The 24,959-nt window shown below is 38.1% G+C and overlaps 1 protein-coding gene across 4 annotated transcripts in view; it reads right to left on the bottom strand.

Annotated features, from left to right (window-relative positions):
* PXDNL (peroxidasin like) overlaps positions 1-24,959 on the bottom strand; it is a 453,359-nt gene that overhangs the window by 15,668 nt on the left and 412,732 nt on the right. For 3 of the 4 annotated variants that reach the window (XM_045455351.1, XM_045455354.1, XM_045455356.1), the window contains 2 exons: positions 13,523-13,636; positions 12,330-12,752 (listed from right to left, as the gene is read on the bottom strand). In XM_045455351.1, coding sequence (XP_045311307.1) covers positions 12,630-12,752; positions 13,523-13,636 — 237 coding nt within the window. In that variant the 3' untranslated portion in view covers positions 12,330-12,629. Of the gene's footprint in view, positions 1-12,329; positions 12,753-13,522; positions 13,637-24,959 lie in introns of those variants that run through there. The other variant, XM_045455353.1, reaches the window with a different exon arrangement.

Genomic DNA, 24,959 nt, shown 5'->3' with positions numbered 1-24,959 from the left:
CTTGAAGTATGTTTGAGAGTATTCCCAACTCTTGTATTTTTTGGAAGAGTTGATGCAGAATTGCTGTTAATTCTTTAAATGTTTGTTAGAATTCACTAGTGAAGCTATTTGAGCCTGGACTTTCCTCTGTAGGCGGTTTTTTATAGTACTAATTAAATCTATTTGTGTTTGTTCTGTTTAGATTTTCTATTTCCTCATGAGTTAGTTTTGGTAGTGAATCTAGCAATTTTCTCTTCCACCTAGTTATGTAATTTTATGGCATGCAGTTATCCATAGCATCCCTTTATAATCCTTTTTATTTCTATATGTTTTATGATCGTACTCCCTCTTTCTAATATTGGTAATTTGGGTGTTTCATTTTTCGGATTAGTTTACCTAAAGCCTGCCAACTATATTAATAAAGATTAGTAATCTTTATTATCTGTACTGTTTTACTATTCTTAAATTAAGTTCTCTTTTTCCATTATCTTAAAGCAGAAGTTTAGGTTATTGGGTTGAGATATTAATTTTATTATTAATACAGGTATTTACAGCTCTTAATCTCTCTATAACCACAAATTTATCTGCACTCCATAGTCTTGATATGTTTTCTTTTTTTCATCTCAAAGTAATTTTTCTTATAATTTCTTCTATATTTACTGGTTATTTAGCAATGTGTGGTTTACAATTTTCCACATATTCTTTAATATCCCAACTATTTTTCATTATTGATTTCTAATTTCAGTCCACTGTGATCATAGGACATATTTTGTGTGGTTTCAATCATTTTAAATTTATCAAGTCCTGTATTTTGGCTGAGCACATGATCTGTCCCAGGAAGTGTTCCTTGTGTGCTTGAGAAGAATGTGTATTATGCTGGTGGCATGTTATTCTTACTGGTGTCTGTTATTTCTTGTTGGTTTATACTGTTTTTAAAGTATTCCATATTCTTATTGAGATATTGTCTAATTTTTCAATCCAGTATTGAAAGTGAAGTATTGAAATCTCCAACTATTATTGTTGAATTGTAGATTTCTTCCCTGATTTCTTTTCTGTTTTGCCACATAATGTTTTAGGGTTCGTTTTTCAGATGCGTATGTCTTTCTAATGGTGATCTCTTCCTGATGGATTTGAGACAAATATTTTCTGTCATGTCTAGTAACGTTTTCTGTTTTAGTACATATTTTCTATGTATTAGTAGACCTACTGGAACTCTCCTGGTTCCTGTTTTCATGGTACATCTTGCCTACCGTTTCACTTTCAACCTCTTTGTATTTTTGTACCTAAAGTGAGTGTCCTGTCGACAGGATAGAGTTGGATCCTGTTTTTTGTACATATGCTTGTTTCTTTGCTTGTTTTTCAGATCAAAACTGACAATTTCCATCTTTGATTTGGTTTTTAGACCTACTTTAAGGTGAATATATTACTGAGTCAGGTCCCTAAACGGCAAGGAACACATTTTTAAAAAAATCTACCACAACCAAAAATCCATGGTATCCTCATGCTGTTTAATTTGATAGCTTGAACAATTGTTACACACCATTTTCTGTCTTGTTTTACTATCACATTTCAGGTACACTTAAACCTATTTTCTGTTTTGGTACCAGGCAATAAGGTGAGACAAACCAGACCATATCATAAAGTAGATGAGTTTTACTATGTAGCCAGGATATTGTCACATCTGCGGAAACTTTCTTAATATAAAAGAATATTAAGAATGTACTGGGGGAATGAAAACCGGTACCGTAGGCATGGTAATTCCAACGCTGAAATTTATCAAAACAACACCTAGAAACACATACATTATAAATGGACGCACTTACCTTTCCCCATGACTCTTCACTTTGATTTCTGGGTTCTAATTTATTGGGTTTTGATTCCCCTTGCTTGCTTCTATTTTTAATGTTTGTTGATGACTGACCTCCAGTGTAGACTTGATTTTCTGTTTCAATCTCAGTATGCTGAAGGATACAAAATCCAATTTCCATTCTGTCTCTACTCTGGAAAGGGGCAGCCCCCAGGTTCCATGATATACCAGTACTCCTGCGACAAACCTGTGTTTGTCCCGGCCTTTACGCCCCCAGCTCATTTGTAACTCATCCCCGTTATGTTTGTTGTAGGCCTGATTTTACATTAGAAACCTAAGGATTTGTTGACACTATAAAATAAAAACACGCTTGCTGAAGTCTATAACAGCCATCTTTGAGTAATTAAGACTGTTGATCGGATCCTCAGAATTTTGTCGTTGTTCTACATCAACTACATAACCCTTTTCCGCTTTTGCAGTTGAGACCCTCTATGTCAAAGGTGTGGTTTGGATCTGCAGTAGAACTTCCTTTGCAAATAAAGTTTGAAGCCGGTGAGAGCACAGGGGGTGGTCTCCCAAAATGATAGTGGGTTTTGCAACTACCATTGTTGCCGCTGCCTGTGGAGTACCTTGCTACTTGGAACACCGCCTGGGGCTCAAAGTCAGCGTGACTTCTTATTTACAGGTCAGCTCCGGTTTTTGAAGCACAGCCACTCTGTCTCTGACTGCCATGAGCAGTCCCCACGCCAGCGTGGTGTGTTAGCGCCTGTAATTTCCGAGCTGTTAACGTAATGACACATGGCTTCAAACTGTGCTTCAGAAAATTGCTTCTTAAGATCCTTTACCATTCCTGAATTTCATAGTGCACATTTATGTCAGTTTTAAAGCACAAAACTCTCTCTTTATTGCCTGAAGCTAATTGTGTAAAAGAACCACTTGCCTGTCATGATACAAAAAAGACATATATCTCATAATGATTTAATCCCTTCTCTCAGGAATCTCCAGCAATGAGCAGAACACGGAATCTTTCATCCATTATCAAGAAAGTTAACTTGTTAAATACGTTTCAAGAGACACATATTTTCTGTGTCTAATTAATGAATTTTTACATCCATCTAGTCCAACAAAATCATTGTTTACAACACCAAAATACCATACTGTGTCCCTTGCCACTTAGAAATAGTAAGGTCTTGGGGTGCCTGGGTGGCTCAGTTGGTTGAGCATCTGACTTCGGCTCAGGTCATGATCTCTCGGTCAGGGAGTTTGAGCCCCACATTGGGCTCTGTGCTGACAGCTCAGAGCCTGGAGCCTGTTTCAGATTCTGTGTCTCCCTCTCTCTCTTGCTTGCACTCTCTCTCTGTCTCAAAAATAAATAAACATTAATGGGATGCCTGGGTGGCTCAGTCAGTTGTTTGAATATTGGTTTTGGTTCACGTCATGATCTTACAAGTTTGTGAGTTTGAGCCCCATATCGGGCTCTGTGCTGACAGCTCAGATCCTGGAGCCTGCTTCACATTCTGTGTCTCCCTCTCTCTCTGCCCACCCCCCAGCTCATGTTTTATCTCTCTCTGTCTCAAAAAAATAAACATTAAAAAAATTTTTTTAATAGAAAGGTCTTGAATAAATTAATCATGGTTTACAAAATTTTTTTTAGATTGCAGAACATCTGTTGATATGGGAATTCTTTCAATGAGAAACAATTAGTATCTTTTCCATGACCTACTGTAATTAGACATATACTTATTAAGAGAAATGATTTTAGTTAACTTATATAAGTGGGGCTTGCCTTTGCGAAGAATGTGTAGGAGCCTAAGAGAGAAAATTTGGACAATTGATAAATGTCAGCGTTTTATAGAAACCATATGAAGAACTTTAACATGAAGTACATGTGAAGGTAATGCATTTCATTAAAAAAGAAATATGTACTTCAAGTGATCGATGAGAAATACAATTCTAGCAATCCAAACTGCACTGACTGCTTTAAATTTTTCAAAACATCATCAGTCACTATATATAAACTAATGAATCTACAACTAAGAGTTTGTTTTCTTACTGACCCTGTTTTCAAATAAAAATAATTGATCCCAGGGTATTTGGGTGGCTCAGTCGATTGAGCGTCTGACTCGTGATTTCTGCTCAGATCATGATCTCACGATAATGAGATTGAGCCCTACATGGGACTCTGCACTGACAGCCCAGAGCTTGCTTGGGATTCTCTCTTTCCCTCTCTCTGCCCTTCTACCTCCCTCTGCCTCTTTCTTTCTCTTTCAAAATAAATAAACTTTAAAAATATTTAATAATAATAATAATAAATCTGAGTTCTTCTTTTAATGTTTTATTTATTTTTGAGAGAGCACAAGCAAGGGAGGGGCAGAGAGAGAGGGGCAGAGGATCCCAAGCAGGCTCTGTGCTGATAGCAGTAATCCTGATGTGGGGCTTGAATTCACGAACCACGAGATCATGACGTGAGTTTAAGTCAGGGGCTCAACTGACTAAACCACCCAGGTGCCCCATGAATCCCAGTTCTAATAAGTATAAAAGGATATGGAAATGTTTGCGACGACTAATACAAAAATGTTATTCTTCATCAAAACAATGACAAAATAAATGCCTGGAGACTTGGCTGTCCAAATTTTCTAACCTGGATTATTTTAACTGAGTGATGAAATCTTCGCCATCATTTTTTATAGGAGGAGAGCTGAGAGTGGTCTTAACCAAAAATTATTTAGTATTTGCCTTTACATTTCTGTCTCGTATCATTTGAACATTAAGAGAAACGTAGTTGGGGTAGAGTGTGAGAAATGTCAAACTACACTAGACTCAGAGGCTATCTATCTACATGCATACCTATCTACAAAGTCACAGCACGTAATATTTGGTGTATATATCAAGAAAGAAACATTGCTCCTAATGCTTACTTGAAATATTATGCAAATAAGTTGGTTAGCAGGATTTACTTTTTCTATTCTCATTTGTATCTCAAACGTTTCTATTCTCATTTGTATACTCAAAGGCTGGAAGCACATCCTTTACCTCTGTGTTAACATCCGGGACAACTGGAGGCTAGAAACTGACAAGTAGCACTGGGTTGCTTTCTAAGATTTTTAAGATGCTGACGTCATGCCACCAGTTCTTTAGGTCATAAAGATAATAGGTCATAAAGCTGATAGGTCATAAAGCAGGCGCCACACAGGTTGGCCATTATCACCTCCTCTTCGTTTTAAAAATATCAAGTCCGTTGTCCATCACAACAGCAGTGATACTCCACAGATAAGGGATTCCAGGCAATGAACAATCAGCAGGCTCTCCTCAACTGCCCCCCGCCTCCCTCATGTGTTTCTAGAACCCCCTGCTACTGCCAATACGTAGCAGACAAAAGGATATTTTCTTTACAAAAATCCCAAGGTTGACACCTTTTCCTCGTACTTTCCATTGTCAGCTTTGCCCTACAAGTAAGAGTCGTACATATCAGGGGTTCTGTGGCTCCTTCCGGTCAGAGGAAATCTCAAGGTCTCAAAAATCGAAACCATTTACATGAGATCAAAGTAAACCATGGCTCACTGCTCAATCATCTTTCACAATTTTAGCTGCTTTCCACAAGTTTTAATATGTAGCATTTTTTTTTCTTTTCAGTTTTGGGTCTAGTCTAAATATTTCATAATATCCATTCTAATTGCTTTGTGGGTGGAAATGTATGTATATGCAATTCTTTTATTTTCCTTATTTTCTTATTTTTTCCTTATTTTTGATTCCACCGTTAATGGAAAGCATGGTCTGTAAAACACCACAAAATTACCGAAATTTGTTAAAATGTGCTGTGCAACGAGGAGTCAGTTTTTGAAAATGTTTCACACAGAACTTAGAGTATATATTCTCTTGCTGTTAGGGGCAAGATTGCATATATGAGCACAGCTCAAGTTTGTTAGCTATACTGTGCAAGTATTAACTAGCTTTTGTCTGATTGATATGTCAGTTTCCGAAAGAAGTCTATGAAAACCGGAAAGAGGTGTAATTATAGATTTACAAATTTTAGGTCACAAATTGGCAGTTTTTAATGTGAACGTGATGATGTCTTATGTGTACATAGGTAAGGATTGCTGTACTTAATCTGATTTGTACTACCGAACGTCCAGAATCATCGTGCATTAGTTTTCAAGGGCTGTTGTAACTAAGTACCACAATCCAGATAGCTTAACAGAAACACATGGGCTCACAGATCAGGTACGGCAGTTAGTTGCTTCTGAAGCTAAGGGGCAGAAGGTGTCCAGGCTTCTCTCCTCGGCTTATCGATGGCTGTTTTCATGTTCCCAAAGTGTACTCCCCGTGTGCATCTGTGTATCTGTCTCCAAATTTGCCCTCTTCATAAGAAAACCAGTCATACTGGATTAGGACCCACCCTAATGACCTCATTTTAACTCAGTTGTCTCTACAGGATTTCTCTCTAAATAAGATCACATTTTAAGGTACTTATAAGGTACTTAACATGGAAGTTTGGGGGAAACACAATCCAACCCATAACACACTTCTTTCAAAACTCATTAAAATATGGGATAACTCCCTTTATCCCTTTTGCTCAACATTTTTGTGACATTAGGTCTTAGTTTTGTTGTGTATGTGTTTGTGTGTGTGTGTGCATTTGTGTATTTGTATATATGTTTGTGTAGATTTTTTTTAATCGATCTGAGACTCTGGATTTTGTCTGATGAGCAAATGTTTTTATTTAATATGATTTCAAATATATTTAAATGTATTACCATTACATTAATTTTTTTCCAGTAACCAAAGTTTTGATATCCTTACTTTTCTTACCTTATTTTGAATTGATCATGTTTTCCTAAAAGAAAATCATATGTTTCTATTATTTCAGTTATTACACTTAAATTTTTGAGTTTGCAGTCTTTATTGGCACAGGTCATTAATTTGGCGGCTTGGGATTTCTACACCTCAACGATTATGTAAATTTAAACTTCACATCTTCACATGGTCTTTAACCACAACCAAACTGGAATGTTCTCCAGAATCATCCGCATATCTCTGTGTGCCTTCCAGGCCTGACTCTGAACACTTCTTCTCATAGTTACATCCAGTTGGATACTTTTCCTTTATAAATTATTTTTCTTTTTTTTGTTTTTATTTGGGTTTTTTGTTTGTTTGTTTGTGGACAAACATCATCCTATTCACTGACTCTAGGCTGAGTTTCCCACACCAATCACATTGTTCCATGCCCTGCCAGCAAATTATGTTCTTTCTTCCACATGCTTTCCCAGAAAACAGATTGTTTGATATTTTCAATTGTTTAAAGGACTCTAAGGCTCCAAGAAACCAAGTTTTCTTCCAACTAGACTTAGTCCTGATGTTCCCAAAACATTGTTACCACTTCAGATGGGTAATTTATATCAGTTTATTTAGCCTTTATTCAACTTGTTTAGTTTGACATGGTATTTTATTTTAAAACTTGAATAATTGGAATATACCAATTCAAAATTCACTATAATTCTCTTTCTAACTCCTCCTGGTCCTGGAGGACATAAGAGCAAGGTCTACGTTCTTTGGACAATGCCAGATGCTTTCTCCTGTGTTGCTCAAGTAGATGTACTCTTGGTGAATGACCCATTGAAAGTATTCTTAAATCACAAAACTAAAAGGCAACCAACAGAACGGAAGAAGATATTTGCCAATAATATATCATATAAGAGGTTAGTATCCAAAATTTATAAAGAACTTCTCAAACTCAACCCCCCAAAAACAAATAATACAGTGAAGAAACGGGCAGAAGACATGAATAGACATTTTTCCAAAGAAGACCTCCAGATGACTAAAAGACACATGAAAAGATGCTCAACATCACTCATCAGAAAAACACAAATCAAAACCACAGTCAGGTACCACCTCACGTCTGTCCGAATGGCTAAAATGAACAACTCAGGCAACAACAGATGTGGGTGAGGATGTGGAGAAAGGGTAACACTTCTACACTGCTGGTGGGAGTGCAAACTGGTGCAGCCACTCTGGAGAACAGTGTGGAGGCTCCTCAAAAAGTTAAAAATAGAGCTACCCTACAATCCAGCAACTGCACTACTAGGTTTTTATCTGAAGGATACAAAGGTGAAGGGGCACATGCACCCCAATGTTTATAGCAGCGCCATCGACAACAGCCAAACGACGGAAAGAGCCCAAATGTCCATCAACTAATGAATGGATAAAGAAGATATGGTATATACATGTATATGGTATATATATATGACATACACACACACACACACACACACACAATGGAATACTACTGGGTTATCAAAAAGAACGAAATTTTGCCATTGGTAACAATGTAGCTGGAACTCGAGTGTATTATGCTAAGTGAAATAAGTCACTCAGAGAAAGACAAATGTATGATTTCACTCATATGTGGAATTTAAGCAAGAAAACAGATGAACACAGGGGAAGGGAAGGAAAAATAAGATAAAATCAGAGAGGAAGGCAAACCATAAAAGCCTCTTGAAAACCGAGAGCAGACTGGGGACTGCTGGTGGGGAGATGGGCTAGGTGGGTGGGTGATGGGCATCGGGGAAGGTATTTGTTGGGATGGACACTGGGTGTTGTAGGTAAGTGATGAATCAGTGGGTTTTGCTCCTGAAGCCAATACTACACTGCATGTGAACTGACTTAAATTTAAATAAATACATTTTTAAATTTTCAATTTAATTTAATTTAATTTTAAATAAAAATTAATTTAATTTTTTAATTAAATTTTTTCAATTTAATTTAATTTAATTTTAAATAAAAATTTAATTTTAAATAAAAATTTAATTTTAAATAAAAATTTAATTTTAAATAAAAATTAATTTAATTTTTTAATTAAATTTTTTCAATTTAATTTAATTTAATTTTAAATAAAAATTTTCCACAGGAGGAAAAAATTGGAATGATTTAAATGAATCTCTTCACTTTTTAGAGAAGACAGTTTTGTTCTTAAAAAAAAATGACACTATGAATTTGTGTTAGTTTATAATACTCATACATTATACTAATGTACATTTTTTTGTATTTTAAGTAAACAACTGATTTTTATTCAATAATGTGATACATAGAAATAGAAACATACAATATATTTTAAATTTTGAGTCAGAGATCCTTCCTTAAATGATCTTCCTTTATTCCTACTATTTGAAGATATATTCTCACACATGAAATTAAGAGTATTCTCGAGCCCATTGACCAAATTATGGATGATGGGTAGCTAGATAAATAATGAATAAATAATTAGATAGTATATACCCCTTCCAAAGATAAAAAACAAGTAAAAATTTTTCACATTAGATTATTCTCACACACACAGATTCCAAATGTACACCAATATTTGGTAGCAAGATATAAGAGAAGAGAATACTATTTTAACGTTTATTTACATATAATCTATATTATATATATATGTCATAATATTGTTATGTATATAATAGTACCACATATATATATATATATATATGCCAGATAGATAGATATGTGTTATATATATACATATATATATATATATAACATATTTCTGTTAATAATTAAGTTTAAAGAAATTCTCCTCACTTGTTTTTCAAAGTATATTTAGAACACAAGATGAGTTTCATAATTTGGAGAAATATACTATATTCTATACCTGTAGTTTATGTTCGAGATGCAAATTTAAACGGATTCATTTCTGATGCTTGAAACAAAAGTCTGCAAATTATCTAACACAAGGGCTAAAAACATAGCATATAGAGTTATATTTACGATAGAAATATTAGCACTACATATGTTTAGTACACCATCCCTCGTTTTGTATACCCCGAGGAACAAATCGGTTTTACATTGCTTTTTACAAACTCTATCATGCCAATAAATGTTGAGGACGCTCAACCAAATACGGCTCTTAATAAAGTGCCTCTTTCCTAAAATGGAAGATAAGATTTCTGTGTGAGCTATCCATGAACTTGATTTAATTTACTAATACACCATATTTTATTTTCAAATAAAAATGCATTACACATGACATTGGGCAAGGCATGTATGAAGGAACTGCAGTTCAATTACAGTTCGGTAAGTCTTTATTAACATCAGTTCACAATTAAGCTAAAAAATGCAAAAGTGCTTACCCAAATGCCCAACAAATTTTCCTACCTCTGCCTCCCTAACATACTGACCACATGATCTGACCACACGATCGTCATAGACAGGTCAATATAAGGACTCATTCTTAAACATTGTTATTTGCCGTAGGTGACTGTTAAAGACTGCTTGTCAGGTAAATGCTCTATTTTGAAATGCCAATCTCAAATAAAAACGGTCTACGCCCCTTCAACTCCATGCTGTGTAGCTCCATGTGTAGGGTGACCACTTCTACACAGAAGAGAGAAAGAGTAGACATTAAAGAGCCCCTGAAAGAGAGGAGAAATTTTCCTACCTTTTCAAGCAATCATACAACGTGGCTAAAAAACTGCTTTTCTTTAGCAGAGGACATCAGGAAAAGACGAAGCCCAAGAATGCTTTCATCTTCTTTGCAAACACCTCCTTGTGGATCCCTCCTTTCTCCCAGATGAGAGAGGCATCACACGTAAGAAACATTAAGTTTTACCTCCAGCAGATTTCATGGCGGAATATAACATGTCAAATACTGTTAACGAATACGCTTGGATTCTCAGTGTTTTATGGTTCCCTGGAATAAACAAAATCACTAAGGAAGAAACACTTGTGTCATCACACTTGTGTGGCCTAGAAAACATATAGAAGAATACACACACACAAAGACACACGCACACACACATACAAAACTGAAAACAGCATTCGCATTTGGACCGCAGGAATGGAATACAAAGGTTTATATATCCTTGGGAAATATTTGAAATTTTTATTGTGTGCAATACGAACTTTTAAAAATGAAACATTTAAAAAACATAGTCAAATAAATGAAATGCAGTCAAATGAAGAAAGAAGAAAGGTAATCTGCATTATAGCCATATCTGTAAGGGGGACTGAATATTTTCCAATTGTCGACTGACGGACAAGCTTTAAAATTCCCGTGTTCCATTTTAAATGATAATTTGATGCTGTTATTTTGATATTTGCTTATGGTTAATGAACCAAACATTGACCAGGTGGCATCCATGTTAACACGTGGCCAGGGTATAAAAAATAACACGAGATACCACGCAGGTCTTGCTTCAACTTGAAGAAAAGGATACAATGACAAATGAACATGACGAGAAGCCTCCACTCTTAGCTGCGTTACTGTCACTTGCAATACGCTTGCTGTGGTTGTTTCAGAGGGACAAATTACACTTCCATGAGGTTTGGCTTCATTTCACTTTGTTGGGTTTGGAAAGGCCACCAAATGTCAAGCTTTGGGGACCTGCTACGTTTTGCCTTTCGAAACGTTAAGTAGAAATTATTTGGATTTCAAAAGGCATCAAACGTCAAACCTTTAGGACATGCTACGTTTTGCCCGTAAACTTTTTCGTAAAAGTTATTTGGGATCTTGGGAGGGGATCACCAGCACATTTTTAAAATAATGATGGGCATCATCAAACTCCAAAAACATCTTTCTTCACTCATAATACTAAAACCATGAGGATATTTTGACTAAAATGAGTCCTGCACTTTACACAATGCTTCTAAATACTGGGAGATGATGCCTGTTGTTAAATGTCTATTTTGCAACTGGGTATCAGTAGAGTTATCACCCCGGGAGCCTCCCTGGGCAGGACACTACATGAAGTCTCTCCTCGAAGGTTCTAGAACAAAGAATTTCTTAAAGAAATCTACCAACAACTGTAACCAACCCCTACATGTGGGTGCACAATATTTTAAAAGCACTGATTATAAGAAACTCACCTAACTTACTAAATATCCAATTCTGAGTATAGCTAAACCTGTTCTCTATTGGGCTGTATTTTTTAATTTTTATTTTTTATATTGGGTTGTATTTGAGATGCTATACAGAGTGCCAAAATTAGAAGAAACCTCATAGCACGACCTTTTGTTTAAGCCACAGGCATTTCCCATTTTTCTGACAGTAAATTCAGATTTGAATTGTTCCCAAGTTGCTCAGACTTGGGGAATTTCAATTTCGACACCTCACACGTGATAAGAATGGCACAAGGGAAAGGCAGGTATTGTGCCATGCTCCTTTGAAGGCTCGTTCCCTTCACAGTGTTTGTATTTCCCAGCCAAATGTACAACATAGCAAGCTCCCCCAAATTATACTTACCCTGACCTCCCCCTAATGTTCTACAAGTTAGAGCCTAGTGACGGTTACGGGAAGTGCGTTTCCAGCAAAATCTGGCCATTATCTAGGTTCTAGACGCAAAAGACAGAGTGCAATGAGGAAAGCAGCATCACGCGTTGTGCCGAAGCTATCGCAAAAATCTTTCCAGATGTTTTCTCTGAGTGCAAAACGCATTCTCTCAAAATTCCTGGCGATCATAAAATCTCTCTGAATTTTGACATGAGAGCTTTTCCACAATCCTCAGATCTAAAAAAAAAAAAAACAAAAAACAAAAAAAACAAAACAAAACAATGCTGCATGATACTCTTTTCATTTCCATGTATGGCAAATAAAACTGGTAGCTTTCAATACGAAATCCTTCTTACAATAAAATAATTCCTATGTACTTTATAGACTTGAATTTTTACATTACTTTACGGTACATTAGAAGATGGAAAGACAAAAGATCTCCCGTGTGTCGGAGAGTTAAATGAACTACGCTGTCAGTGACTTCTGCGCCTGGAGTGTGACTCCGGGTGAAAAGTCCTGAAGTCCGACGTGCCTGTCTTTTCCTGAGAAATTCCCCCACTCAGGGCTCAAGAGCGATGACACTGGTTAGCGTTTCTCCGGGGAATCGGCCGGGTCTCCGCAAATCGGACAGCAGGTTCCTTTCACCGACTCCAGACGGGGGCACGCAGCCAGGGGACAAGTCTCCACCACGCAGGTGACCTGGCCACTCTGAAAGGCAACATTCACAGCTTATGTCCATGTTTCTGACAGTGGCATGACCTTTTTAAAAGTTTCTGCTGACACGCAGTCTGATTGGCTCTCTCCATGTCACGAAAACTTACCCACGGTATGAGCTCACTTTTACACGTAACCCTGCCTGATGCCTTATTTCTAAACGTGCAGCATGAAAGGCGAGGCTGGAAGTTCTGGCTTATAAAATGCTACCCCCCAAACCGCAGGGCGCGGGGTGTGACGTACACGAGGAAGCTCGTGGGTTTTCATTGTGGGGAGAGGCCGCAGCGATCGGCATCAGCTCTGTTCAAAAACTCAACTCGAGAAACCCTGAGCTGCTCCCTTCTGGTGGATCCCAGGAGACATGTTTTAACACTTAACCAAGGGCTTTCAGGCAACACCACCATCGCGAGCCTGACTGGAGAGCAAGGAGATGAACTCAGGCCGCATTTCTGCCTCTGTCTACTCGTGTGACCTTGGGAAAAGCCCACTAAACACCCGGAGCATCAGCTCCCTCAATCATCAGTGAAAATGTGAAAAGCCCACATGGTGTCCAACAAGTGCTCCTTAGGGAGCGGCCGTATTTACATCGATAACCAGAAACCTCAAGAACTCACATCAGTAGCTTGACCTTGAAAACAGGCCTCAAATCTACTCATGAGAGAGACCGTAGTCCCTCTCTTGAATTCTTCAGCTACGTCTCAAGTGGCAGGCTAGCAGGAGGCAAACAGGAGGAGGAAGACGGAGAAACTTCTGGCAACGCCTACCTTACACGTACAGCGAACGCAGTCGTCTTTCACCCAGCGTTCCTGGTCTCTCCTCTGAATCCCTTCATCATCCGTGCATCCCGCCTGCCTGAGGCGTGCCTCCAGCTTGTTTATCTGACAGAGGAGGGGAAGGAAAGGAAGTGGGAATTGAAACAGTGGCAGCAAAGCAGATAACTAACACGGTGTGATGAGATGCCCTATCGTGTGAGCACACACCTAGAGGGCGAAAGAAACTTCAAAGCCAACATAATTTTTCTTAACTTTCTTTTTTTTACCCCAAACTTACTGAATCTCAGTCATCCAGGGTCGAAGCTAATAATTCCCCAGATGTGGCAAAATATTGAAGACGGATCTGATATCTGACACGGGTAAGTTACAAAAGAATAGGATTAGAATCAAATGAGTGAAATTAGATATTTGAGAGAAATCTTGTCGGTAGTCATTCACCTTAATTCGACAAGTCAAGAGTTTATTTTCTTGTACTCAGGTGATCATAAACAGCATTCCTTGAACAAATGTTTCTTAGATTTCAAAGATAAAACAATCCAGGGTGTCCAGGAGCTTAAGATTTGGTAGAACGGCGGGTCAATAAGTCACAGTTAGATAATGAGGGTACGTACATCAGAGGGAAAGCAGATGGCAACCCTCTCTCGGTTCTCCCTCAGGGAATAAGGGAGGCCTCACGTGGGGAAAAGCATTTGAGCTGTAAGCAGACATATGACAAAATCATTCAGAACGAGCAGGGAAAAGGCGTTTCAGACAAAAGGGAAAACGTCTGACCAAAGCATGGGGACCACAAACAGGTCAGTATCTCGGGAATATCAATTGCTGTGGAAGGGTAAAAGGCACAGGGGGAGTGTTGAGGGAGTCAAGGCAGCCAAAAAATCAGGACCTTAAGAGTCTGATGAATTAATTTAGATACTACAGTCTCTAGACAATGGGGGAAGAATCACAGTGATCACTGTAAGGACATTATGAAGGCAGACCAGTGAGGGCAGCGGAGATCCACATGGGCTCAACTGAGAAAGGGAGAAGTGAGAGTGGGAAACGCCACCGGGCAGGTGGAGCTCGCTGGTGGGCCTGGGGGGAGGGAAGAGAGAAAAATGCAAGACTGCGAAGTGCCAGGTTTCACAAGGCCCCTAAATGATGGTGACATTCGCCAAGATACATTCTAGAGAACGCATTACGAAAGAGTAATGGTCCACAGAGAAATTAAAGATGCTTAATTAAGAGGAATTTTAGAAAGGATGAAAATAATATAGTTTTCCAAAAGAAGAGGCTAAGTCCAAGAGCACTGAATGACTTAGGAAAGTTGCAGCTGCACTGCTATGGGCTGAACAGTGTCCCCCAAAAGTTGTATGTTGGAGCTCTAACCCCCAATGCCTCAGAATGTGACTGTATTTGGAGACAAAATCCTTAAGGAAGTAATTAACTTAATGGGGCACCTGGGTGGCTCAGTTGGTTAAGCACCTGCCTCTTGGTTTTGACTCAGGTGATGATCTCACGGTTCGTAGGTTTGAGTCCCATGTCGGGCTCCGTGTTGATGGTGTGGAGCCTGCTTGGGACTCACTCTCCTTCTCTCTCAGCCCCTCCCCAGCTCATGGCTTGCTCACACTATCTCTCTCTCTAAAAATAAATAAATAAACTTAAAAAAAATTTTAAGTAATTAACTTAAAATGTGGTCATGGAGATGGGGCCTCACCCAGTGACTGGTGTCCTTCTGAGAAGTGTAGGTTAGGGTCCAGACACCCAGTGACAAGTTCGTGTGAAGAGGAAAACCAAGGAGAGAGACCTCAAGAGAAACCAATTCTGTCAGCACCTTAATCCGGGACTTCCAGCCTCCAGAACTCTGAGAAATAAATTTCTGTCGTAAAGCCACCTAGCCTGTGGTGTTTGTGACTTCTGTGCTAGCAAACTCATATGAGCATCATTAGCACTAGATCCTATATTCTCAAAAGACCTTTCTAGTGTGTGTCTAAGAATCATTATGTTTTTCTCCTCTAGTGAACGTTCCTTTCAGATTCTCTGAACTCTGTTATTTGGTGGGAAATTATAAAACAATTTCAAAGACTTGACCATTGTTCTTTATATGTGACAGAAACTGCTGTGCCCAAGAAAAATTTGGATACAAACAAGAGACCAAATTAGACGTCCTGAAGACGTAAAAGCAATGATATATTTTTAAATGGTTATTGAGCACCTGCTATATGTCAGCTAGTCCTAGGGAAGACTACAATGATAAATATTCCTGGGTTTCTCTTCTTAAGGAGTCTGCAGTATAGTAAGGGAGAGAGGATTTGTGCAAAAATCAGTATGCTACAAGCCCATACGTTGTGTGTCATAAGAGCATACACACAATGGCATGGGATTTCAAGCAAAAACAATTATTTCTAGGGAAATGGAGTAGAAAAGGGAGTAATCAGGGAAGAACTTACAATTTAAATGGTACTTGTGCTAGGCCTTGAATAAAGATGGCATTTGGCTATGGGAGTATTTATGTACATGAGCATGTGGGCAAGGGGACAGTACATTTCAGCTAGAGGGAAAATATGTGAATGAAGTTAATAAGAGGGGAGGGTGAACAGTGAGATTTTAACCTTGGGGGAAAGAAAAACATAAAACGTGAAAAAAGTTATTTGGAAATTAGATTTAAAAATGGGTTAAGACTACATTTTAAAGAGCCAAGAATACTCATGAACTTGGCATTCATGAAGGAAAAAAAAAAAGTCTTGATGTAAAAATAATAAATAAATAAATAATAAATAAATAAATAAAATTGATCATGTAAAATATTTGACCACATTTGGGTTGAAGTAGGACAGCAGGATGGGCCTTTGGGGGTAATGTATTATTATAGTGGCTACACTTGGGAAGTGACATCCATTGTTCATTAATTTATTCATTACCCAATAGGATTATTAAGTATGCAGTATATGCCAGCTAAACACTGATGAACTAAAAGGCTAAATCTATGGCTTCATGTAAGCAGTGAGAATGGAGACGATTGTAGAATAAATTAAAAATTATGATGGAGGCAGGAATGACAGGGTATTACAATGACCAGATGTGGACTGAATTAGTCTTTGCCTGAGCAAGATCATGGGTGAACGAAAATCATACAAATCTCTAGAGATGTTAGTGATTATGGTCTAGAAGACTAAGACAAAAAACAAAAACAACAATACTTTTATTTCTAAAAATACTGAGAACATGAAAACATTAGTAATGTTGAGTAAGTCCAAAACAAACAAAAAAAAAAAAAAAAAAAAAAAAAGGAGAGGCAATTCTAAGGTATGAAAAAGATATTTAGGTGACAATTTCTATCCTCAAGGAGAAAAGTATACAAAAGCAAAATAGACAAATGACAGCAACACATCCATTGTAAATTCCTGGAGCTCAGGGGAATAAAGTATTTTCAAATGACAAAGAAACTATTTAAGGGAAATAGTCTGAGAACTATGTACCATAAATATAAGAGATATAATGCACGATGAAATTTTGTTCTGGACTTACTTATAAAGTCTTGAGAATAAGAGGCTGTTTGGTGGGAAGTCAAAAAACATGCTGGACCATAACTTTCTTTTGCCTATTTTCCCATGTGCTTATTGCTAGTGTACCGAAATACAATTTATTTTTGTATGTTTATCTTGCATATATTCTATCCTGCGACGTTGGTGGACTTACTTATTAATTCTTGGAATAGTTTGGTAGATTTCTTGAAATTTTCTAAGACCTCTTAGAAAATCATCTTACAATAGTTTTCTTTCTTTCCAATCGGTAGACCTTTTCCTTTTCTTGCCTTATTACACTGGCAAGGACTCCCATCACTGTGATTAATAAGAATGGTGACAATGGGCATCCTTATGTATTGGCAATTCTAGAAGGAAAGCATTCAGTCATTCACCATTTAGCCTACTACATTACAGTGGGTTACACTGATTGATTTTGAGCATTAAGCCAGTCTTGTATTCCTCCAATAAACTCCACTTAATTATGTTGTATAATTCTTTTCATGTATTGCTATATTTTATTTGCCAATATTTTATTAAAAGTTGTTGCATCCATATTCCTGAGGGATATTGGTCTGTGGTTTCTGTCTTTATATTGCTTTTGTCTAGTTTTTGGTATCAGATTAATACTATTTTCAAAAAATGAAAGTATTCCTTCCTCTGCTATTACTGGAAAATTACTGTTAATTTTTCTTTAAAAATTGGTAGACTTCTCCAGTGAAGCCATCTGCACATAAGAATTTGGGGGAAGAGATTTTTTTCAATTAATAATTCAATTTCTTTGGCAGCTATAAAGCTATTCAAATAATCTATTTCATATTGGGTGAATTGTGGTAGTTTGTGTTTTTCAAGGAATTAGTCCACTTGATCTAAGTTTTCAAATTTAGGTGTGAAGATTTTTCCTTCTTTTTGCACTGAATTTATTTAGTTGTTACTTTTCTAGGTTCTTGAGATAAAAATTTACATTGATTTGAGAGACACTTCCTCTTTTCTATTGTCTGTATTTGGGGCTACAAATTTCCCTCTCTGTGCTACTTTATGTTAATTTATGCTCCATTCTCATTCAGTTCGTTGTATTTTTTTTTATTTCCCCTTGACACTTCCTCTTTGATTCATGGACTCTTCAAAAGTGTGTTGCTTCCTTTCCAAAATATTTGGTCACTGTCCTGTTGCTTTTCTCTTATTTCTAGTTTTACTGTGCTGTGTTCAGAAGGCAAGCTATGACCTGAATTCTTTAAAATTTATTAATGTTTCTATTATAATCCAGAATAAAGTCTGTTTTGGTCCTGGAGATGGGCACTTGAAAAGAGGGTGTGTTCTGTTTTGTTAGAGCGAGTATGCTATACAAATGATCCTACTGTTTGAAGACATTTTTGCATTCTTCTGAAACTTACTGACTTTTCCTTTTAGATGTCCTTTGTATCATTGAGAAAGGAGTGTTAAAGCTTTGAACTAAGCAGATTTGTCTATTTCTCTTTTCAGTTTTATTAGTTTTTGCTCCATATATTTCAAATAGTTTCCAGTTCTCTTAACTAGTGCATGTATGCTTAAGACTTGTCTTCTTTGCGGTTGGTTCTTTTATCATTATAGAATATCCCTTTCTGTCCTTGGTAATCTTTCCTCTGAGATCTGTTTTCTCCAAAATTAACTTAGCTACTCCTGCTTTATTTTGATTCATGTTTGCATAATACATATTTTCCACCATTTTACATTCAACCTTCCTATATTGTTACCTTGGAAGTTAGTTTCTTGCAGACAGCTTAGAGTTAGATTATGCTTTTTATTTATTTTTATTTTTTTTTTAATTTTTTTAACGTTTATTTATTTTTGAGACAGAGAGAGACAGAGCATGAATGGGGGAGGGTCAGAGAGAGAGGGAGACACAGAATCTGAAGCAGGCTCCAGGCTCTGAGCTGTCAGCGCAGAGCCTGACGCGGGGCTCGAACTCACGGACCGCGAGATCATGACCTGAGCCGAAGTCGGCCGCTTAACCGACTGAGCCATCCAGGCGCCCCAGGTTATGCTTTTTAAATAGTTTGTTAATATCTGTCTTTCAATCGGGATATTTAGAATATTTACATCTAATAAAAGTATTGCTCTGTTAGGGCTTAAATATACCAATTTAGTATTTGTTTTCTTTTCTACTTGTGGTTTCTGTTTTTCACTTCCCTGTGTTCTTTTCCTTGAACTCCTGGTGGCTGCTTTAAAATCCCTTTCATATCATTGTAGTATCTCTGTCACTTGAGCGTTGGATTCCACTGTCTTTTTTTTTTTTTTTTTTTTTTTTTTTCTCATTCCATTTGAGATCTTCCTGGCTCTTGGCACGATGAATAACTTTCTACTGAATATGGACATCTTGAGTGTTTGGTACGAGAACTCTGGCTGTTACTTAACCTTTCTGCTGCAGGTGTTTTCCTCTGAAACTGCTCTAGCAGGAGAAGGAGGGCACCACACCGTTGCCGCCGTGTGCGAGTAGAAGTCTACATTCCCCACTTGGTTGCTGCTGATGCCCAAGGGAGTACTCTTCGTTAATACCACATGGAGTTGAGAGTCTTGGCTCTCCGTTGGGCCTCCACTCAGACCTCACTAGCTGGGAAAGGTAGGTACGTTTTTTGACTGTTCCTCACCCAGCCTCCACGGACACCACCGGATGGGGAAAGGAAACAGTGATCTCATTACCAGTCGGAAGCAGCGGAAGGTCCTAACTGTCCAAGAGGCCTCCTCTGACACCACCCCAGTGGGGAAGGAGAGGGGTGCCTCACCGCTACCGGGTAAGAGCAGAAGTGGCCACACTGCTTTTGATGGTAGCCACCTACAAGGGATGCAAGCCCCTGTTTTCTGCTTGGCCTCCTAGGACAGTAGCCTCACCGGGGATGTCAGGATGCCTCAATACAGCTGGAGTGGGTGGGAGTCTGGGCTCCTCACCGAGGAGCACTGCTGACAGTGGGGGGACTCACAGTTCTGTCTGTTTTGTTTAGCTGGGGTAGGGTGGTTATAGCCTGCAAGTTTTCTCTAACACTAGGCCGCCCATTTCCTGGTCTTTTGCCTAGAGAGAGTGAGGTTGCGTTGGGCCTTTCTTTCCTTCTACCTATTGTCGTTTCGAAGTTGCCAGACTATTCAGCTCCAAACTGGGTTACGTGAGGAAAACACAAAAACACTGAAACCCGGGAAACATTACGTTGTTCCTTGGGGCCCACGGTCACTAGCCAGAAAACTTTCTTTTCTCCACCATTCTGAGTCTTCCTTTGTTGGTTTAAACGCGATGTTTAGGGCTTTTAGTTGTACATTTCAAGGAACAGATGGCATGGATCGGCTCCTTTAAAGACACAAAGTGTCAAAACTCACACAAGAAATAGATGTCCTGAACAGCCTGTATCTATTAAAAAATTAAATCAGTAATTTAAAAACCTCCCAACAAAGAAAGCACCAGGCCGAGATGGAATCCCTGGTGACTTACACTGAAAGGAGAAATAAATAAGATCAATACTTCGCAACCCCTTCCAGAACATAGAAGCCAATAGAATACTTAAAGCCAAAGCGAGATTAAGAACTAGGAGAACAGAAAGCTACCAACCAGTACCTCTCATGCACGGGGGTGGTTAAATTTGCAACAACACAGCAGATTTAATCTAACAACGTATAACAACACTTACGTATCATAATCACATGTGATTCATTCCTGGGAGACAAGGCTTTTAACATCCAAAACCAGTTAGTGGAATCTATGATATCAACAGACTAAAAAAAAAAAAAATCATATGTTTATGATACCAGTAACAAAAAAAGACTTGACAAAATCCAACACTTACTCATGATAAAAACTCTCAGTAACTCATAACAGTGAGGAATTCTCACAAGTTGATTTTAGAAAGCTACAAAAATCATCATATTCAATGATGAGATTCAGGGTGCTGTTCACCTAAGACGGGGAACTCATTTCTCACCAGTCCTAGTCAAACTTTTACCAGAAGTCCTAGTAAATCATCTTATATTTCTTTATCTTACATTTACTATCTTACGGCATTGGTCGTAATGAAATAATAAAAAAATAAATAGGGGCGCCTGGGTGGCTCAGTCGGTTGAGTGTCCGACTTCGGCTCAGGTCATGATCTCACGGTTTGTGGGTTTGAGCCCCGCATCGGGCTCTGTGCTGACAGCTCAGAGCCTGGAGCCTCCTTCGGATTGTGTCTCCTTCTCTCTCTGTCCCTCCTCCACTCATGCTCTGTCTCTCTGTCTCTCAAAAACGAATAAAGGTTAAAAAATATATATATATATATAAAGGGAAAAAATAAATAAATGGTATATAGATGGAAAGAAAGATACAAAGTTGCCTTTATTCACAGATGACAGGATCGTCTATGTTGAAAACCCCAAGGAATTTAGAAAACCTCTCTCCTTCGGTGTTTTTTAGTATATTCACAAAACTGTGCAATCATCAGCACGATCGAATTTTAAAACACTGCATCACACCAAAACGAAACATTGTATGCGTCAGCATTCAACCTCCATTTCCCTCTCCACTCCCGGAGCCACCAGCTTTACTTCCTATCTGTATAGATTTGTTTACAAGCCTTACAGCTTTGGACAGCTTGTGTATCGTGTGGTATGTGACATTTGCTGACAGGTCTGTTTTACTTAGCATAATGTTTTCATGTTTTTATGTTTTTATTTTTTTTTTTCATGTTTTATTTATTTTTGACACAGAGAGAGACAGAGCATGAACGGGGGAGGGTCAGAGAGAGAGGGAGACACAGAATCTGAAGCAGGCTCCAGGCTCTGAGCTGTCAGCACAGAGCCCGACGCGGGGCTCGAACTCACGGACTGTGAGATCATGACCTGAGCCGAAGTCAGACGCTTAACCGACCGAGCCACCCAGGCGCCCCGCATAATGTTTTTAAAGGCTCCTCAGTGTTGCCGCATGTATCAGTACTCGATTCCTTTCTACAGCCAAGTAAATATTCCATCGCATCGCACCACATTCTGTTTGATCAGTTGATAAATATTTGGGTTATCTTCACTTTTGGAATAACACTACTCTGAATACTCATATACAAGTTCACATGTGGATCTATGTTTTCATTTCTCACAGATAGGTACCTAGGAGAAGCTGAGAATTTTCTAAATCTTCAAGTTCTAGTTGCTTTTTGCTTAACATTTCCTTTTGCAATTTCTCTTTCTCCTTTTGCATTTTACTATAAGCAGGAAGGTTAAGTCAGAACATTCCTTCAATACTTTGCTTAGAAATCTCCTCAGCTAGATATCCAAGGTCATCGCTCACAGGTTAGAGTTCCACAAAACAGTAGACATAAATTACCTAAGTTCTTTGCCACTTGTAACAAGGATCATCTATCCTTCCGTGTCCAATTACATGTTCCTTACTTCCATGGGGGATCTTACCAGAAGTACTTTTAACATCAGACTCACCTCATGTCATTTTTCTTATTCTTGATTACCTACTCTCCAGCCATACTTGACATCTTTCTGTTCCTTATGTATGTCACAACTTCCTTTAGCTTTCATTGTTTCACTTTCCATGGTTTGTTACATTAGTTAATGTTACATTGGTAACATTACCTGTCCCTTAATTCATTAGAAGCCTCTGGAGTATCTTTGATTCCTTTCTTTCACTCATCCTCATACACTTGTTCAATACAGTGATGGATCTGGGTTTTCTGGAACAGTTATAATTTATGCTTTTCTTCTCCAGGCTAAATTATTATTATTTTTGCCCCCGTTGAACTCATGAAAAGACTCACTTTGGCTTAATAAATTACAATGGTCAATCTATTGCTCTGTATATCTCTCTTCATACCCATTTTACTGTTTGTTTTTGTTTTTTTTTAATTTTTTTTTTCAACGTTTATTTTTGGGACAGAGAGAGACAGAGCATGAACGGGGGAGGGGCAGAGAGAGAGGGAGACACAGAATCGGAAACAGGCTCCAGGCTCTGAGCCATCAGCCCAGAGCCCGACGCGGGGCTCGAACTCACGGACCGCGAGATCGTGACCTGGCTGAAGTCGGACGCTTAACCGACTGCGCCACCCAGGCGCCCCCCGTTTTACTGTTTGTTTAAGTGAATTTGAATTCAGACCAAGAATTTTGTCTTTGTGACCACAAGGTGTCTTTCTAGCTTCACATTCCGTCCTTCCCACCACCCAACCAATTACCAAGTTAGAGCGAAATATACGATCTTGCCTAAATATGGGCCACGGATTACCTATCATTAACTTATCATCAACTGCACCTTTCCACAGATCTCAGGAGAAATCTAGACAACCATACCCCAATCTCTTTCCGTGTATGGTTCTGGGTTAGTCCTACCCATGAGAGGCGCTCAGGTAGGATTGGGAAGGAGAGCAGTATTATTCTCAAGCACGGTTGTTAACAGGTACACAGGCTGACGTCGAGGCTTCTGCAAAATTGCTGAGATTCACCGTGGCTTCCAGGTAAACTCCTGTGGACCAAATAGCTTCCCGCACCTGATTCTGTGACTTCTGTTCCTCTCACTTTTCCAAACAGTTGTGAAAACCTCTGGCTTCTTGTATGAAAATCCAATGTTTCTTGGAGCAACTAGAGGAGTTTCTGTTATTTTCACCGAGACCTGACTTATACAATACATCCCCTTGGGTAATAAAATAAGCTTACAGTTTACATTTAATTTCAGAATTTCATCTTTCTATTGAAAAAAACCATAATAAGAAATAACAAACTATCAGAAACTATCAGAAAACAAAATTCCCTCTGAAATGTCATAAAATTGATGTGGTGTTCCAAATGATTTTAAGTAAACACATGCCAATAGTTCAGTGAGATCTGTGCATCTCCCCTGTGCTATTCGTCAATACTCAAAAGTAGGCACTTTTTGAGTTGTGTCGTAAGGTCTGAGATCTGACTGTGTACGATACAATTTCTGAAAAGTGACAGAAAAATAAGTTGCCTGTCATGATTATATAATTCTGTGAAAATTTAGTTCCATATAGAAAAACAGGTAGACTCCATTTTTTCTCACCTTGTGGCCCTGGAAATTGCATCAAAATATACAGGACATTTTCTTTTCTACAAGCAAAAGCTATATCTGCAAGATAAATTCCTAGCCTATAATGTTTTAAGTAAATTCTAGCTCTGGCTAATGATGTCACAACGACAGAGGTATAAACAACATAAACCTCAACCATAAAATAATAAATACCTATATGATAGGGTCCTAGAAAAGGAGAAAATATACCCATTATACTAAAGCGTTGTGGAAAAAGCATATACCATATGAAGACCACGGTTCAATTTTATTATGTCTTGACATTTATACCAAAATATAGTATATGCTTATCTTATTAATTTTAAATATTAAATGCAACCGTGTCTACTTTATTTAACTTGAATAGAACTTGAAATAAGTGGTTTAAGACCTGATTTGGATGGCTTGGATTTCCTTTTAAAAATCTGATGGCTTGAGGCTGATATATGTCTTATTATACTCTATATTCATTCAACATGATACCAGGGATCTGAGATTTTGTCCCCAAGTTTCAACTATTCTTTATAAAGTACTTACTGTGACACCAATTTGAAAACCTCGCTCAGAGTTTACTTTTAATTAAAGGTATACTTTTTTAAATATCATCTCATCATTCATTATATACAACCACCTCCCCGACCAGACACCCTCCACAGCCAAGTAAATCAGGCACTATCAAAAGCTGAAATAATTAAATGTTCTGAGTGTAGCTTTGGCTCTAATTATCTCTGCAATGATCAGAATCATATTTAAAGGGCAAATATAATCCGCTATAAGCCACCGATTACAATGCAGCTAGAATACCATGGAGTTTGCAGACCACTTTCATTACTTTGATTCTATCATGGTTAAGGGATCAACATCAACGCATATCTTTTCTAGACATTCCAAAGTCACCTAATAAATGTAAACG

The sequence above is a fragment of the Leopardus geoffroyi genome, chromosome C3 (genome assembly GCF_018350155.1).
Source record: "Leopardus geoffroyi isolate Oge1 chromosome C3, O.geoffroyi_Oge1_pat1.0, whole genome shotgun sequence".
Classification (NCBI taxonomy): domain Eukaryota; kingdom Metazoa; phylum Chordata; class Mammalia; order Carnivora; family Felidae; genus Leopardus; species Leopardus geoffroyi.
The sequence above is the reverse complement of the archived record's forward strand: the minus strand, read 5'-3'. Positions and strand labels throughout refer to the sequence as shown.